We start from the raw sequence: 16,625 nt of genomic DNA on the forward strand, positions 1-16,625 counted from the left end.
GACGCTTCTGAGATTGGTGCAGGAGCTGTTTTGTCCCAAAAAGACCCTGTGACTTCTAAGATGAATCCCTGTGCCTTCTTTTCTCGAAAGTTCTCCCCATCTGAACGCAACTATGACTTGGGGAATCGGGAATTGTTGGCCATGAAATGGGCATTTGAGGAGTGGAGAAATTGGTTGGAGGGAGCTAGACATCAATTTGTGGTCCTCACCGATCACAAGAATCTGACTTATCTGAAGTCCGCCAAACGCTTGAATCCTAGACAGGCTAGATGGGCCTTGTGTTTCACGCGTTTTAACTTTGTGGTCTCTTTTCTTCCGGTCACTAAGAATGTTAAGGCAGACGCCCTTTCTAGGAGTTTCTTTGCTGATTCTCTTAATGTGTCCGAGCCTACTACTATCCTAGGTGAGGGGGCAGTTCTTTCTGCCATTTCGCCCGATTTGAGACGCGCCCTGGAGGAGTTTCAGGAGGATAAACCTGAGCGTTGCCCTATGGGAAGATTGTATGTTCCGGACCAGTGGAGAAAGAGAGTGATGTCTGAAGTCCATTGCTCCGCATTTGCTTGTCATCCAGGTATTTTTGGTACCAGAGATTTGGTGAGTCGGTCGTTTTGGTGGCCTGCCTTATCTCGTGATGTCAGGAATTTTGTACAGTCCTGTGGGACTTGTTCTAGGTCTAAACCCTGTTCTCGTTCTAGTGGGTTGCTGATGCCCCTGCCAGTGCCCAAGAGGCCATGGACCCATATCTCAATGGATTTTATTTCTGATCTTCCTGTCTCTCAGAGAATGACTGTTATCTGGGTAATTTGTGATAGATTTTCGAAGGTCCATCTTGTACCACTCCCAAAATTGCCATCTTCCGCTGAGTTGGTACCCTTGTTTTTACAACAGGTGGTTCGGTTACACGGGATTCCTGAGAACATTGTGTCCGATAGAGGGGTCCAGTTTGTTTCCAGATTTTGGAAAGCCTTTTGTTCCAATCTGGGAATTCAGTTGTCCTTCTCCTCTGCGTTTCATCCCCAGACCAATGGACAGACTGAGAGAACAAACCAGACCCTGGAGTCTTATTTAAGATGTTTTATAGCTGCTGATCAAGATGATTGGGTCTCATTTTTGCCCTTGGCCGAATTTGCGCTGAACAATAGAGCTAGTTCTGCCACCTTGATGTCACCCTTTTTCTGTAATTTTGGGTTTCATCCTCGATTCTCTTCAGGGCAAGTGGAATCTTCGTCCTGCCCAGGTGTGGACACTGTAGTTGTTAGAATGCAGCAGATATGGGACCAAGTGGTGGATAAATTGTCACTCTCTCAGGAAAAGGCCCAGCGTTTTTCCAACTGGCATAGGACCATTGGTCCCCGGTTTAAAGTGGGTGATATGGTTTGGTTGTCATCTAAGAATATTCCTATGAAGGTTGCATCTCCAAAATTTAAGCCAAGATTTATTAGACCTTATAGGATTTTGGAGATTCTTAATCCTGTTTCTTTTCGACTGGCTCTTCCAGTTACGTTCAAAATCCATAACGTATTTCACAAATCACTGTTAAAGAGGTTTGTTGAGCCAGTAGTTCCTGTGGTGGCACCTCCTGACCCTGTGTTGGTTAAAGGCAATATGGAATATGAGGTAGAGAAAATATTGGATTCTCATTTGGTTAGACGGAGACTCCAGTATTTGATCAAATGGAAGGGTTATGGCCAGGAGGATAATTCTTGGGTCTCTGCCTCTGATATTCATGCCAATAAATTGGTTCGTGCTTTTCACCGGGCCCATCCTGATCGGCCTGGTGGCTTGGATGAGGGTTCGATGACCCCTCCTCAAGGGGGGGGTACTGTTATGAGCTCATTTTCTGCTCCACCAGTTGGGAGTTCCCCTTCCGTTCTCCCTCTGTTGGTGACAGGAGGTAGAGAGGTTGGCTTAAGTGGTAGTGATCTGCCACTTGGTGAGGAAGCTAACGATTGGATCTCTGGAGGATCTGAGTGGATATAAGACAGCCGACGCCCTATCCTATTGCTGGTGATTTAGTCTGCATCTCAGGTCTAGGACTCAGCTCTGTTCCAGTCTTCAAGAAAAGTTTGTTTTTTTGCTAATGTTCTCACTTGCTCTTGTTGGTCATTTCAGTTTTTGTGTGGTCAGCAAGTCCGGCTGGGCTGGTCTGGATTTTCACGCTTATTTGCCAAATTGTCTTTTTTTTGTCGCTTATTAGATTGGCCTCTTTTTGCTCTGTCTCAAAATATTTCAGAGTGCTGATATAGTGGGAGATGTCTAGTGACTTCAGGGTTAATTTAGCTATCAGTTGTGTTGGACATTTTTGTAGGGTTTTTTGGCAGATCGCAGACAGTATCTTTCCTTTCCTATCCTTTCTAGTTAGTTTGGGCCCCATCGTTTGCTCAGCCTATTTTCCTGCCTGTGTTTGCTTTCATCTTGCTTCACCGTCAATACATGTGGGGGGTTGTCTTTCCTTTGGGGTCTGCTCTGGGGCAGTTAGTTTTTCTCTGTTCCAGCTTTAGGCTTATGTGGTTCTCCGGTTGTGACGAAGCATCTAGGAACAACGTAGGAACGCTCCACGACTGCTTCTAGTTGTGCTGTTAAGATTAGGGATCTGCAATCTGCATAGCTACCAACTTCTCTGGTTTTCTGAGACTTAGCTTGTTGTCTTGTTTTTCCTCCTCGGTGACACAATCATAACAGTACACTATGACACGCCCCATGAGGAAGGAAATCTCCGAAATGCGCATCGGGGTGGGCAGGAGGCAGCGTGGTGTCTGGAGTCTTGCTATCTGGTATGTCTATTACATTATCTCCTGATTATGCTGGGTAGATCTACAGCTATTTGAAATAATGGATGCTTATGTGGACTATGCAATATTACTTTGCCATTTACCATATATATTCTTACTTGCATATGAGGTATATCATATATATTTCTCATATCGCTGCATAGATCCTTGCTATGGTGTTTTACATACATGCCTATTTATAACATCTAATTCACTCCAAGACTCTTTGTCTAACCGCCCGTATGGTGTATGCTGTTATAGTCCGTCACTTTTAGCCCTGTTTGTCACTGACCTCTGATATTTAATAGATAATTTTTTGGGGGGGCATTTTTGGACTACTCATTGCGGATTTTCTTTGTGGTTTGCTCTTTTTCCCAGTCATGTTGCTCAGATAGTATGGACGGAGCACAGTATCAGCAACAAAAAATAAGATTTTAAACTCTGCACCACCTCTGCAAACAGCTGAATTTCAGCGACAGTAAATTCAAAGTTGAAATATGCTGTGCTGTATCGTGTTAGTCACAGAAAGAAAAAATTGAGTGTGGATGAGGCCTGTATGTCAAAGAAGTTGTGCTAGAAACATTTTTAAAGTCAGGTCCCTTACTGTATGACGTTAGTAACAGAAAACATTTTTGTGGCCTATGGATCAGGCCTCAGTAATACACTAGATGCTACAAACTCTTTTAAAGTCATGTCCCCTATTGTATGACACTAGGAACAGATGAAATTTTGTGGCCTCTAGATCAGGCCTCTGTAACACACTCGATACTACAAGCTATTTTAAATGAAAACGAAAACAACGCGGTCTTTAGGGAACGCTGAGGCAAAAAAGGGGGAACAATTAAAAAAAAGATAATTGCACAAACCTTTAATAAAATTCTCTGCAATCCACAACGCGTGGGATACGGCGGGTTGTCTTAACATTTTTGCAACTGAAAAATAATTTTTTTTAACGTGCCTTAGTCTTGCAGACAGGTTCATATCATTGCCACAAAATGACAACTTGGGATACAGCAGGCTGTTTTACATTTGTCAACAGAAAAATAATAACTTTGTTTTTAATGTGCCTTAGGTCTGCAGTTTTCTATCACCACAGCACTAAATGACAAGGTGGGATACAGCAGGCTGCTTAATATTTTTTCACTAGCTACATGTGTATGAGAATGCTATACTCGTGCATGGAGCACAATAGAAGCAGAGCACAACATACTTGTAGGACATGTGCCCTGCCGGCTTTCTTTGTGGAGCTCGGTAATGTCGAAAAAAGAAAAAAATAGCTGGAAGGTAAATTTAACAGCCACACTGGACAGTAGCTACCGACAGTATCTGACTGATATACAACCGCCTAACTAACTAAAGGTGGCAGCATCAGGAGCAGCCTCTGCGCTGTTACAGGGCCAAAATGGCACTAAAACAAATTATCTGCTATTTATACAGAGAGGGACATGTGATTTCAGCAGCCAATGGCACAAGCCGTTGTGTCAGGACATTGTGGGTGTTTCCTGCGCCCTGATTGGATAGCTGTAATGTGCACACAGAAAGTTAGAGAAACAAAAAAGAGAGTGTTGTGCTTACAAGAACGCCGCGCCTCTGAGCTCTGCAACCCCCCCTCATCACACGTGCCAAACGCTCATCATACACCACCAATATCATTGCTAAAGTGCTGAAAATATTTTTGTGGCAAAGCAAACATTTTCCGGCACTTGTGCAGAATGTTACCAATTTTTTCCCGATTTTATAAAATTTTGCTTGTGTTTCCGATCACGAATACGAATGTGCCATATTCGTGCCAAATTTATGTTTGGTGATCGATTTCCAAACAAATTTGCTCATCACTAGATATAACCACAGTGCATGGAGGAGAGCACTGGCTCAGATTTATCTCTCCCGACTGTAAGAAGCTTCACGCCTTTGTAGAGGTGATTATATGGAGAAAGATGTCCCCTCAGCATTGACTGGGATCGATTCTGGGAGTAGTAGTGCTTCCCACCGCTCCCTGGACTAGACAGGACTAGGTTGTCCCACCTTACAGGAAGTGTCAGCACTGAGCGTGGAGGCTTCTCCCAGTTTCTATGGCGGCTTCTGGGGGGAGACTGAATATATAGCGTTCATATGCACACATCAGCCAGTAAATGGCAGCAGAGTGCACCGCCCAATGCACATTAATCAGTCCGCAGTGCGCGCACATACACTGCATTATACATCTCCTGATTCTCAGCGCACACAGTAATTCTGGAGCAGTGGAGCATTAATACTGCCACACGGCAACCATTTCACTCTGCAGTAGTACAATGGGTGGCAGGATTCCACACTGAACAACAATGAACATTAGTAGAAATGATTGATTATTCTGTCTTCACCCCAAGTAAATGACACTTCTGTCAGTCAATAATAGTTCTGCTACTTACTTTGCAATTTGTATGGGATTTTTTTCCCCAATTTATTATATTAAGATATATTTAATATTTAAGTTTATATTGTTCAAAAATAATAACATGCATTTTATTCTTGGCAGATGACTGTAGCGGGAGCTCCAAGGGACATCTGATATCTTTAGAATTTAAAGCAGATAATTGTAGTATCACACAAGATACATGTACACAGCATGAAGACATCTCGGCTATACCCCCAGCTGTTCACAGCAGAGATCGATCATCGGATGGTTTTAATGAAGGAATATCTCCTACTTCATCACAGATTGTTACAAAAAAGAAAAGTCAGAGAAGAAATGCTGAAGATAAAAGCCCTCCTAAAAAGGAGAAGCCATACTCATGTTCAGAATGTGGGAAATGTTTTGCACATAAATCAGACCTTAATGTTCATGAGAAAATTCATACAGGAGAGAAGCCATATTCATGTTCAGAATGTGGGAAATGTTTTGCGCAGAAATCACATCTTAATTGTCACGAGAAAATTCATACAGGAGAGAAGCCATATTCATGTTCAGAATGTGGGAAATGTTTTGCACATAAATCACATCTTAATAGTCACGAGAAAATTCATACAGGAGAGAAGCCATATTCATGTTCAGAATGTGGGAAATGTTTTGCACATAAATCACAGCTTAATTGTCACGAGAAAATTCATACAGGAGAGAAGCCATATTCATGTCCAGAATGTGGGAAATGTTTTTCACAGACATCACATCTTTATAGTCACAAGAAAGTTCACACAGGAGAGAAGCCATATTCATGTTCAGAATGTGGGAAATGTTTTACAACTAAACCACACCTTAATAGTCACAAGAAAATTCACACAGGAGAGAAGCCATATTCATGTTCAGAATGTGGGAAATGTTTTGCAAATAAATCACATCTTAATTATCACAAGAAATTTCACACAGGAGAGAAGCCATATTCATGTTCAGAATGTGGTAAATGTTTTGCACATAAATCACAGCTTAATAGTCACGAGAAAATTCATACAGGAGAGAAGCCATATTCATGTTCAGAATGTGGGAAATGTTTTGCACGTAAATCACAGCTTAATAGTCACGAGAAAATTCACACAGGAGAGAAGCCATATTCATGTTCAGAATGTGGGAAATGTTTTGCACAGAAATCACAGCTTAATAGTCACGAGAAATTTCACACAGGAGAGAAGCCATATTCATGTTCAGAATGTGGGAAATGTTTTGCACATAAATCACATCTTAATCGTCACGAGAAAATTCATACAGGAGAGAAGCGATATCCATGTTCAGAATGTGGGAAATGTTTTGCAAATAAATCACAGCTTAATTATCACGAGAAATTTCACACAGGAGAGAAGCCATATTCTTGTTCAGAATGTGGGAAATGTTTTGCACATAAATCACAGCTTAATTGTCATGAGAAAATTCACACAGGAGAGAAGCCATACTCATGTTCAGAATGTGGGAAATGTTTTGCAAATAAATCACAGCTTAATTATCACGAGAAATTTCACACAGGAGAGAAGCCATATTCTTGTTCAGAATGTGGGAAATGTTTTGCACATAAATCACAGCTTAATTGTCATGAGAAAATTCACATAGGAGAGAAGCCATATTCATGTTCAGAATGTGGGAAATGTTTTGCACGTAAATCAGAGCTTAATTATCATGAGAAAATTCATACAGGAGAGAAGCCATATTCATGTTCAGAATGTGGGAAATGTTTTGCACGTAAATCAGAGCTTAGTTGTCACGAGAAATTTCATACAGGAGAGAAGCCATATCCATGTTCAGAATGTGGGAAATGTTTTGCACGTAAATCATATCTTAATTGTCACGAGAAATTTCATACAGGAGAGAAGCCATATCCATGTTCAGAATGTGGGAAATGTTTTGCACGTAAATCACATCTTAATAGTCACGAGAAATTTCATACAGGAGAGAAGCCATATTCATGTTCAGAATGTGGGAAATGTTTTTCACAGAAATCACATCTTAATAGTCATGAGAAATTTCATACTGGAGAGAAGCCATATTCATGTTCAGAATGTGGGAAATGTTTTTCACAGACATCACATCTTAATAGTCATGAGAAAATTCATACAGGAGAGAAGCCATATTCATGTTCAGAGTGTGGGAAATGTTTTGCTCAGAAATCAAATCTTTACAGGCATAAGAAAATTCATACAGAGAAGTAGCCATTTTATAGTAACACTAGCTGAAGAGGCTGGCATTGCCTGGGCATAGTAACCAACTGTGGTTAGTTATAACAAATTTTAATGATTATATTGCACATAAAAACCGTGCATCTAATCCTATCCTGTGTGATACTGTCTGCTGAGCTGTGTATCTAATCCTATCCTGTGTCATACTGCCTGCTGAGCCATGTGTCTAATCTCCTGTATGATACTGACTGCTGAGCTGTGTATCTAATCCTATCCTGTGTGATACTGCCTGCTGAGCTGTGTATCTATTCCTTTCCTGTGAGATACTGACTGCTGAGCTGTGTATCTAAGCATATCCTGTGTGATACTGACTGCTGAGCCATGTATAAAATCCTATCTTGTGTGATACTGGGCTCCCCCTGCAGTCTGTGTCAGAGGGTGGTCTGTGTTGGCACGGTAATAAATTGTGTTATTTCCAGCTTTACAGAAGGATGATATTGTCATGATCCAGTGTTGGATCTGGCGGTATTAAAAGCACAAAGTGAACTTTTTTTACTTTCACAAGTGCAAAGGTGTCTTGACTGTCCCCGGTGGTGGTTAGTGGTATCGCACCTTAGGTTAGGTTTTGCACTTAATTATGATTCAGGTGTGATACCCTATGAAGGTGTGCTTTGTGTGTGCAATCACTGCTTGTGATATTGATTGATTCATTGTGTTGATTCTGAGTTGGAGAGCCTGGTGGAAGGATGGAGCTGGAGAGGAGTCATGCGCAGTCAGCCAGAGAGAACGAGTGGCAGCTAATGGTGTCTGCAGGAAGGGCTGGCATGGCCTGGTGGAGTGGCAGTTTATGGTGTCGGCGGGAAGTGCGGGCATGGCTTTGTGGAGTGGCGACTAGGAAGAGAGTTGCACTCGGCATGCTCGACTTGGTTGCTGAGAACTGGACTCAAGCATGCTTAGATTCTTGGCGGAAGCTGGACTCGTCTTGGGGCTCTGTGTACTGGACTGCTGCAAGTGGTGATGGACTCTGCTCCCATGCTGCACGATGGTGATGGATCCAGTTATGGTGATGGATCAGGGTGGAGGAGAAGATGCACACAGGTGGTGGGCTCTGTTGCTAGGAGCGTACGCAACAGAGCAAAGCTAAGTGGTGTTTCCCCTGTATTGTCTCTTTCCTCATGTGTGTTGTTACTGCAGTGGTGGGATTAGTCTCCGCACCGACCTATTCCCTAGTGAGGGTTTAGGTTCAGGGCGAGCTAGGGTATTGAGGCACACGTGCGGTGACAGGTGCGGAGCCTGTATAGGGAATGTGAGGAGTGTAGGGACTCTGGCTCAGGGGAGTGCAGGAGGTCTCCATTTCCCCATTCCTTATCGCAGGGCCCACCATTGTTAAAGTTATCCAGGTTCCCCCTTTATTATTTAAATTCGCCGTACTGGAGGCGGTGTTTCCAGAAATGTATGCATAGCGTGTAATACCTAAATCCGCCAGGTGGAGGCGGCGTATCCACCTGCACGCTTTATTATTTAAATTCGCCCCACTGGAGGCGGTGTATCCAGGGTCACGTGTGTTATGGGTTCGCCTTGCGGTAACCGCTGCGTCCAGACACACGTGATCATGACAGATATCACCATAGAATTGATAAGAATAATAGGCCTCAGTTACCACAACTGTCTACAAAGAAAACTGTTGCTGATAGCAACCAATCATAGCTCATTTTTCATCTTTTAAACAGCTCTGGGACAGCGTGGCGAGTTTTGAGTGGTGACTTGTGTTTCGACTTTTATGTGGCGAGGTTGGTGTATGTGTGGTGAAATGTGTGCTGAGGGTGGTATATGTGTTGAAGTGCGTGGTAGTGTGTGGCGCATTTTGTGTGTGTGTTCATATCCCCGTGTGTGGTGAGTATCCCATGTCAGGGCCCCACCTTAGTGACTGTACGGTATATACTCTTTGGCACCATCGCTCTCATTCTTTGTCCCCCTTGTTCACATCTGGCAGCTGTCAATTTGCCTCCCAACACTTTTCCTTTCACTTTTTCCCCATTATGTAGATAGGGGCAAAATTGTTTGGTGAATTGGAACGCGCGGGGTTAAAATTTTGCCTCACAACATAGCCTGTGACGTTCTCGGGGTCCAGACATGTGACTGTGCCAAATTTAGGGGCTGTAGCTGCGACGGTGCGGATGCCAATCCCGGACATAAACACACACACATTGAGCTTTATGCATTAGATTATAACAAACATGGTGTCTTGAGACTTCAGGTTTTTATGCTCCTATTACCTTCCTGGAGCGATGCTCTTGCTCTTAAACCCTTTGACTACAATACAAGCTGCCCATCATAGTTACACAAGCGGTGGTCACTATGATAACATATAATATGGGGAACGTGCCTATATTTCATTATTCTGCTTTCTCCCATAGTTTGAATATCTCTTTGGTCGCGGCTCCACACTGGTGGTAATCCACCATAAGCAGGAGGGTGATGGCGGCTCTTCTCTTGTACAGAAGTCCCGTCCATCTCATGTAAACCTACAGGTGCCAGATAGCAGATACATTACTCACATTTCACTTTCTCACAATTGATTGTTCTCGTGAAATCTCGTTCCTGTGACTAAGAAATTACAATTTGTGTTGCTTTTCTGTGTTCTGTTCTTCTGTCTTCATCATTATTGATGATGTGCATGCTACATAGAAGGCTTCTCTTCCTGATGTCCTTTTCCCCTATTTGTTACTCTTTGTGGCTCATGAAAGATACCAATACGATATATACTGAATCTTGTAGACACCTACTTGAAATAAAGGAAGCTTTACTGTCTCACAGTGGTTTGGACAGTTCTTGTCAGGCGTGCCCACATCCTGGATTTTCTATTGGAGATTATGGTATGATCAGAATAGGGCATCTCTTCTAGTTGGTGAAGCTCATTTCTAGTGATGAGCGAGCACTAAAATGCCTCAGGTGTTCGTTGCTTGGGTCGAGCAAATTGGAATACTCCGGTACTCAACCCGAGCAACGAGCCCATGTAAGTCTATGGAAAAACCGAGCATTTTCACCGCGATCCCTCGAGGGTCCATTTGGGGTCTAAAAAACATCTGAAATCGATATGAACAGTGCTCAAATGACACGGGGACATCATGGGGAAGACCGCTGGAAGCATTTCTGACTGCTAGATCACTGCTGTCACTTTTAGGCTGGTTTCACATTAGCGCTTTTTAAGCGCACGCACGGCCGGGGGTAGCTCCGCCCCCGAGCCGGCTCTCTGCCCGGCGTGCCCGCCCCTTGCTTGTAGCGCCGCCTCCTAGCGCACAGCGGCGCCTGCTATCGGCACACCCTATCTAGCATAGGGTGCGCAGATCGTGCGCAGGCCGTGCACTAGTTGCGCTTTGACCTGCGCTGCGCACTTTTGACGGTGCGCCGAGCACGCCGAAATCCGAAAAGTTTGATTTTGGCGCGCACGGCGCACCGTCAAAAGTGCGCAGCGCAGGTCAAAGCGCAACTAGCGCACGGCCTGCGCACGATCTGCGCACCCTATGCTAAAGATAGGGTGCGCCGATCGCAGGCGCCGCTGTGCGCTAGGAGGCGGCGCTACAAGCAAGGGGCGGGCACGCCGGGCAGAGAGCCGGCTCGGGGGCGAAGCTACCCCCGGCCGTGCGTGCGCTTAAAAAGCGCTAATGTGAAACCAGCCTTACAGGCGCACACTAAAACATACAAAAACAAAACAAAAATGGATTTTCCAGGGAAATATGTTAAGGGACATCCTTTCCAGGGTAATAATTTGTATGTAAGGAAAAATCAATAACCACCCCCCCAAAAAAAAATGTACCAACACCACTAGGGCTATGTTCACAGGTAGTGTTTTTGTTGCGTTTTTCACATTGCTTTCAACCAATACAAATGCATTCACTGGGAAATGTCAATTTAACATTTAACAACCTTTGCTGGCCATGTGGTGTGTGACACATCATCAGACACATCCTGTTTTATTTATGAGGCCGGGGTCACAGTAACCGACGCAAAATACGGTCCGTATTTTACATGCGTAATACGGATGAATGACCCCTAAATAGAGCTCCGTATGTCATCTGTAAGCAAGGTGTGGTTGCGTATTTTGCGCATGTCAGGATCCGTATGGAATCTGTATGGTGAGATTTTCTCGCAGGCTTGCAAAATGGACATTTAACGGTTTTGAGGCCTGCCAACTATTTAAATCATTAGCCTGCCACCTATTTATTGCCTCAGGAACAGGTGGCTGCCTCTATTCTGTCCATTTGTGACTTTGCATTGACTAGGTGTGTTGGTTTTGTATGTGCAACATGGCAGACAGTCTGAGTTTCATCACAACTGAGCAGGTTCTCTTCAACTGGCTTTTGTCACGCCACTTTGGTCAGCCATACCCAGTGATGGTGGATCCGCGGAGGAGAAGCATGTGGGTCCATCCACTTTTGAGGCAACGACTCACAAGAGGTCATTTTCACCGCCTCTATTCTCTGCGGGATCATCCTGAAAAATTTTACCAATACTCTCGCATGAGCCTTGCAACATTTGATTGACTCTTGGAGTCAGTGCGCCCTGGGATAACCTTTCAGGACACAAGGATGCGCAAGGCGATATCTGAAGAGGAGCAACTTCTGACATTACGGTATGTACTACACAACCACATTTTCTATGTTCACGATGTGTTGCCCAAAGTATGTATTTTGTGCTTTTGGACTAAGTTTAAATGCCCTCATCTTATTCCAGATATATTTAAACTTACAGACCAGAATGTTATGTGTAATATGTACTGAATATCATGTAGTCATTGTGCGACCAAATATATGTGTGTGTTAGTAGATCTGAATCACTAACAAGTTTGGTATGTATGTACCTGGTGTTGTGTTAATTTGTGCATTCTAAAATGTTCCATTTCTGTTGTTCTTCAGCTTCCTGTCCACTGGCCTGTCTTATGCCGCCCTCCACCATGAGTTTCTGATTGGAAGATCTACCATTTCTGGCATAGGTCGACATGTAGTGAAATATGGTCAAGACTACATCAACTCGTCATGCCCGAGCCCAGGATGGAAGACTGGTTGAGGATATCAAGGGACTTTGAGGAGGAATGTCAGTTTCCTAATTGTATTGGGGCCCTTGATGGCAAACATATCCGGGTGCGTAAGCCGCCGAACTCTGGCTCCCAATTCTTCAATTATAAACAATACTTTTCTGTTGTATTATTGGCTCTGGCCAACCCTCAATACAAGTTTATAATTGTTGACATTGGGGCCTATGGAAGGACTGGAGACTCTAGAGTCTTCAATACTTCCATTATGGCTCGGCGGCTACGCATCAACCAGTTGAATCTACCACCACCACGCCTAAGGCGCATCAGATTCCTGGGGGAAAGCTGCCTCTCCAGATATTCAAATAACTCATATGGGGTGTGTGGTTGCATCAAGCATGATCTGAAAACATCCTCGAATACGTAGCCTCACCTCACGGGAAAGGGCGCAAAGATAAAGGGCCAGGCTGCGTGAGTATGCCTCCTCGCCATCATCATTATTGACTAGCCAGATAGTTCAGTACCCCTATGTCAACATTGGTACAGGTATCTTGAGCAGGGATCTGGCGCCTTCCTCGCCGGGATTGTCCAGCAGGCTGTGGGGAGCCCCAAATCTGGGTAGTTGGGCTGCTGCTGATGTTGCACTGCTCCTCCTGTATGGCTGATGGTGCAGCAGACGGTCCTGCTTATGGATGTGGTCCTGGTGGTGGGGTATGTGGTGCAGGCACTGGGTTTTCCTGAGAGGAATCTTCACCCATGCTTCTTGGAGGGGGAGAAGATGGGCCAGCCACCTCTTCCCCTACAGACCCAGGATCTATGATGGGCTCGGTATCTGAGCCAGTTCCTCTCTCCGTAAGGTTGGACTGAGTTCTGTTATGAGATAGAACAGAGCCAAAAAAATCATTTTTTTTGGCCCTGTAAAGTATCTGTAATGTGGTGTGAGGTATTTACTTACGGTCTCAGATCCAGAATTGGAGCGAGTTAGGAGAGGCGGTCATAATATATATATTTCCTCTTTATGTGGCCCGCATCACCACTCCTGGACCGCTGCTGATGTTCTCGCCTGTATTGGTCGTGGATGCTGCGCCAGCGTCTCATCACATCTTCCACTGCAATGTGACAGGAAATATTCTCAATTTCACATATTTGATCGGTCACATTTGCTACCAGTAGTCTAGGCATGTGGCCTTCTAGGGTGTGCTTTCTACCCAGGGTGGCATATATAATTGGGGCATCCAGGCCAGATACACAAGGGCACAATAGTTCATATATCAAGTAGCTACACTTAATAACTTGGTTGGCTGGGAGGATGAGGAGCTTGTTGCCTGGGCCAAATTATGGCAGTGTAAAACCATGGGTCTCATAAAAATCTACCCGCCTCCTGAGGTAAAAAGTCCAAGCACAGGAAGGGGGGGCTGATTCTAAGTGGCTTTTTTGATGTGAGGTAATTTTAAACAGTTTTTGGGTTGTACTTACTCAGTTGCTGCTGCTCCTCACGTGGCTGATCAGCAAAATCGTGGAACATCTGGCGACATATACGCCTCCATGACGCCTCCTTTCTCGCCTGGTTGGCATAATGGGCATCACGTTGGTCCCAGATTTCTGGCTGCTTCTGCACTAATACAATCAGCATCTCCACATTGAGGAAATATAGCGCCATGACACTGCAGGACTCTGTGGAAGCGTACTTCCTGGATGTCTGGAGCGCTTTTTAAGCTAACTAGCATGTCTAAGCTTCCTGATGATGGATTGGTCCATTTCCTGTCACCTGCCAAAAGACCTGCATATTTCTCGCAAGTCACACTGTCGGGGTCGTAAACGACAATGAATCCTCATTCACCAGTCATTCCAAATCATTGTGCGAGCGCAAAACATCTGGTACCGATTAAGAATGACTCAGACACGCAGCTGATTCAGTCTTAGCTGATGTCCCGCATCCACACCTGTCAGGAGCAGTACAACAACTGGCTTTATTTACAAATACACAATACTATATTGAGTGTTAGGGGAAGGCGTGCATTAGGCGGGGTTTATGCAGTATACATCTAGTGTCCAGTCTCTCTCTGATTCGTCAAAACGTCTCCCGATGGTTACTTCTTCACATTCCTGAGTTATCTTTTTTAGGAGAAATGAAACTTAACTTAACTCTTTAGACACTGAATTTAAGTGAAAGTGAACACTGGCAGCCATCTTTAATACAGTTACATTTGCATTAGCAAGCAATTAGGAAAAACTTATTGTTTCACAGTATAAAAATATAAAAGTTATATAAGAAAATATATTTTCACCTTGACAACACGTGTGGTCCGTGTGTAATCCGTATTTTTTGCACCCCTATAGACTTACATTGGCACGCTGCGATTGGCACGGACTGTAGAATACGGACGAGAATTATACGGCTTTTGGGAGCTGCTCCATAGAGAATCATTAGTCCATGTGTAATGCGTGCTTTTAAGGGTATGTGTGGGTCGCCCCCTCCCAGGGCAGTGGGGTACTCGGTACCGGGCCCGTTGGTCTCAATGGGAGATGTCACGGCAGCTGGGACCCAGCCCGTGGCCCTGGGCGCCCATTGTAAAAAGGGGGAAATGTTCAGTGTACTCCCGATGGTGACAGTCTATAAATAGATGATTTGTGATGCCACCTGTGGTGTTTGGCAATGTAGATGTTAAGCCGACGCTGCAGACATCCTCTGGGACAGATGGTGTGGTGCAGCAAGGATGTTTTAGCCCTCCACAGGCAGGGCTGTAGTCCCAGGGCAGTGTAGGTGAAATGACACGTTGATGGTGTAGTGTCAGGCGTGAGGGATGTAGCAGTGCTGAGTAGGTTGACGCAGGAATAATTGGAGGACACCAGGGCATGTAGTTCCAAAGCTTTACTCACAGTCTGTTGTGGTACAAGGGCCCGCATCCGTGCTTTGTCCTCCAGGTCAGGAGCTCAGTCAACCTCCAGGCAAGATGAAGTACTCCTTTCCAACACTCCGCCAACATGTGCCTTCTCTGAACGCCTCTTCTTATGGCGCCTATAAATGAAGTACTCCATTACTGAGCTACACTGGGGTTCCTCCTGTCAGATGTTTCTATGAACTCTACTTGTACTGCAGACAGCTGTAGCCTGCTTCAGGGACTCCTTGCGACTAAGTCCCGGCTCTATCGTTGCTGTTGTGCCCCCAAGTCTTGTGTGGGAATAAAGCATTTACAGCTTCCTATTCCTCCGGTGTCTGCTGCAGGACCATTAGTATCCATACAACCTCGGGGACCGGACCGCGGCCTTGCGCTGTGGACTTGGGAAGGGTTCTCCTCTAACCCTTATCCTTAGTCCTCCTTTTCTCCTTACGTTATGTACAATCCTTTCTTATGGAGAATCAGGCTTTCTCTCTAATTATCTCTTTCCTGTGCCAGCGGACCCAGGTCACTGAGGTCGTGTTAGGGTCGGCGGAATGCACCAGATATAAATAATAGGAGGTGCGTTCGCCGCCCGGGGTCCACCGTGCGGTAGGTGACAAGACCGCTGCTGAGTATTGGCAGATACGCTGGAAGTGCGATACAGCGCTCGGGTTAATGTCACCTGAGGGCGGACTCTGTTGAGTCACAGAGACGCCTAAATATGACATAGAAGTGAAGGCTGAACCTGTTAGCTGCACAGGTCAGCCGGCGTGTGGCGTCACAGCCGCGAACACCAAAAGCTGCTGCTACTGCAGCGCGGCCGTAACTGAAGCCGCTAAGCGACGGTGCCGGAGGAGCCGGGCACCGATGGACGCTAGTGCAGGTGAGGAAAGCTCAGTGGCGTGTAGCTTGCCACAAACTGGAGCTGATTAACCCAACATACTGTCACCATTCATATTATCCAAGGGAAGGGGCTTCATAATAAGTCAGTCACCAGTCCATGCATCCATCACCATACACACACAGCATAATATGCTACACTAGCGCATGGCCGAGCCACCATGCAGGCTTTTTATAGCCATGCGCTTCCGGGACCTTCCAGTACTTTGGGAAGGACCAATCAGATCCGACACAGGACCTGCGCATGTGACCCCTGCTCTCCACTGAGAGGACAAGTTGTGAGCATGCCCAGTAGCACGGCACGAGGACTTAGCCTCTGGAGCGGTTCCCTGCAGAGCAGGTTGCGCTACCATTGCTGCACCAGAGGTGGCAGTAACATCCAGGCTCACAGAACGAGTCTGAGGAGAATGGCTGGCTTAACCGTGATTGTTGAGCAGGAGTCCGAGCGGTCGGAGCGGAATG

The 16,625-nt window shown here is 45.2% G+C and overlaps 1 protein-coding gene across 1 annotated transcript in view; it reads left to right on the forward strand.

The window, feature by feature from the left end:
- The window catches only part of LOC141053953 (uncharacterized), a 357,992-nt gene extending 347,832 nt beyond the window's left edge, over window positions 1–10,160 (forward strand). The window contains exon 5 of the mRNA XM_073551110.1: window positions 5,581–10,160. Within this exon, the coding sequence (XP_073407211.1) occupies window positions 5,581–7,382 (1,802 nt within the window). The 3' untranslated portion in view covers window positions 7,383–10,160. The remainder of the gene's footprint in view (window positions 1–5,580) is intronic.
- The last annotated feature ends 6,465 nt before the right edge of the window (window positions 10,161–16,625 follow it).

The sequence above is a fragment of the Dendrobates tinctorius genome, unplaced genomic scaffold (assembly GCF_039654945.1).
Source record: "Dendrobates tinctorius isolate UK_male_01 unplaced genomic scaffold, ASM3965494v1 ptg000173l, whole genome shotgun sequence".
In the NCBI taxonomy this organism is placed as follows: domain Eukaryota; kingdom Metazoa; phylum Chordata; class Amphibia; order Anura; family Dendrobatidae; genus Dendrobates; species Dendrobates tinctorius.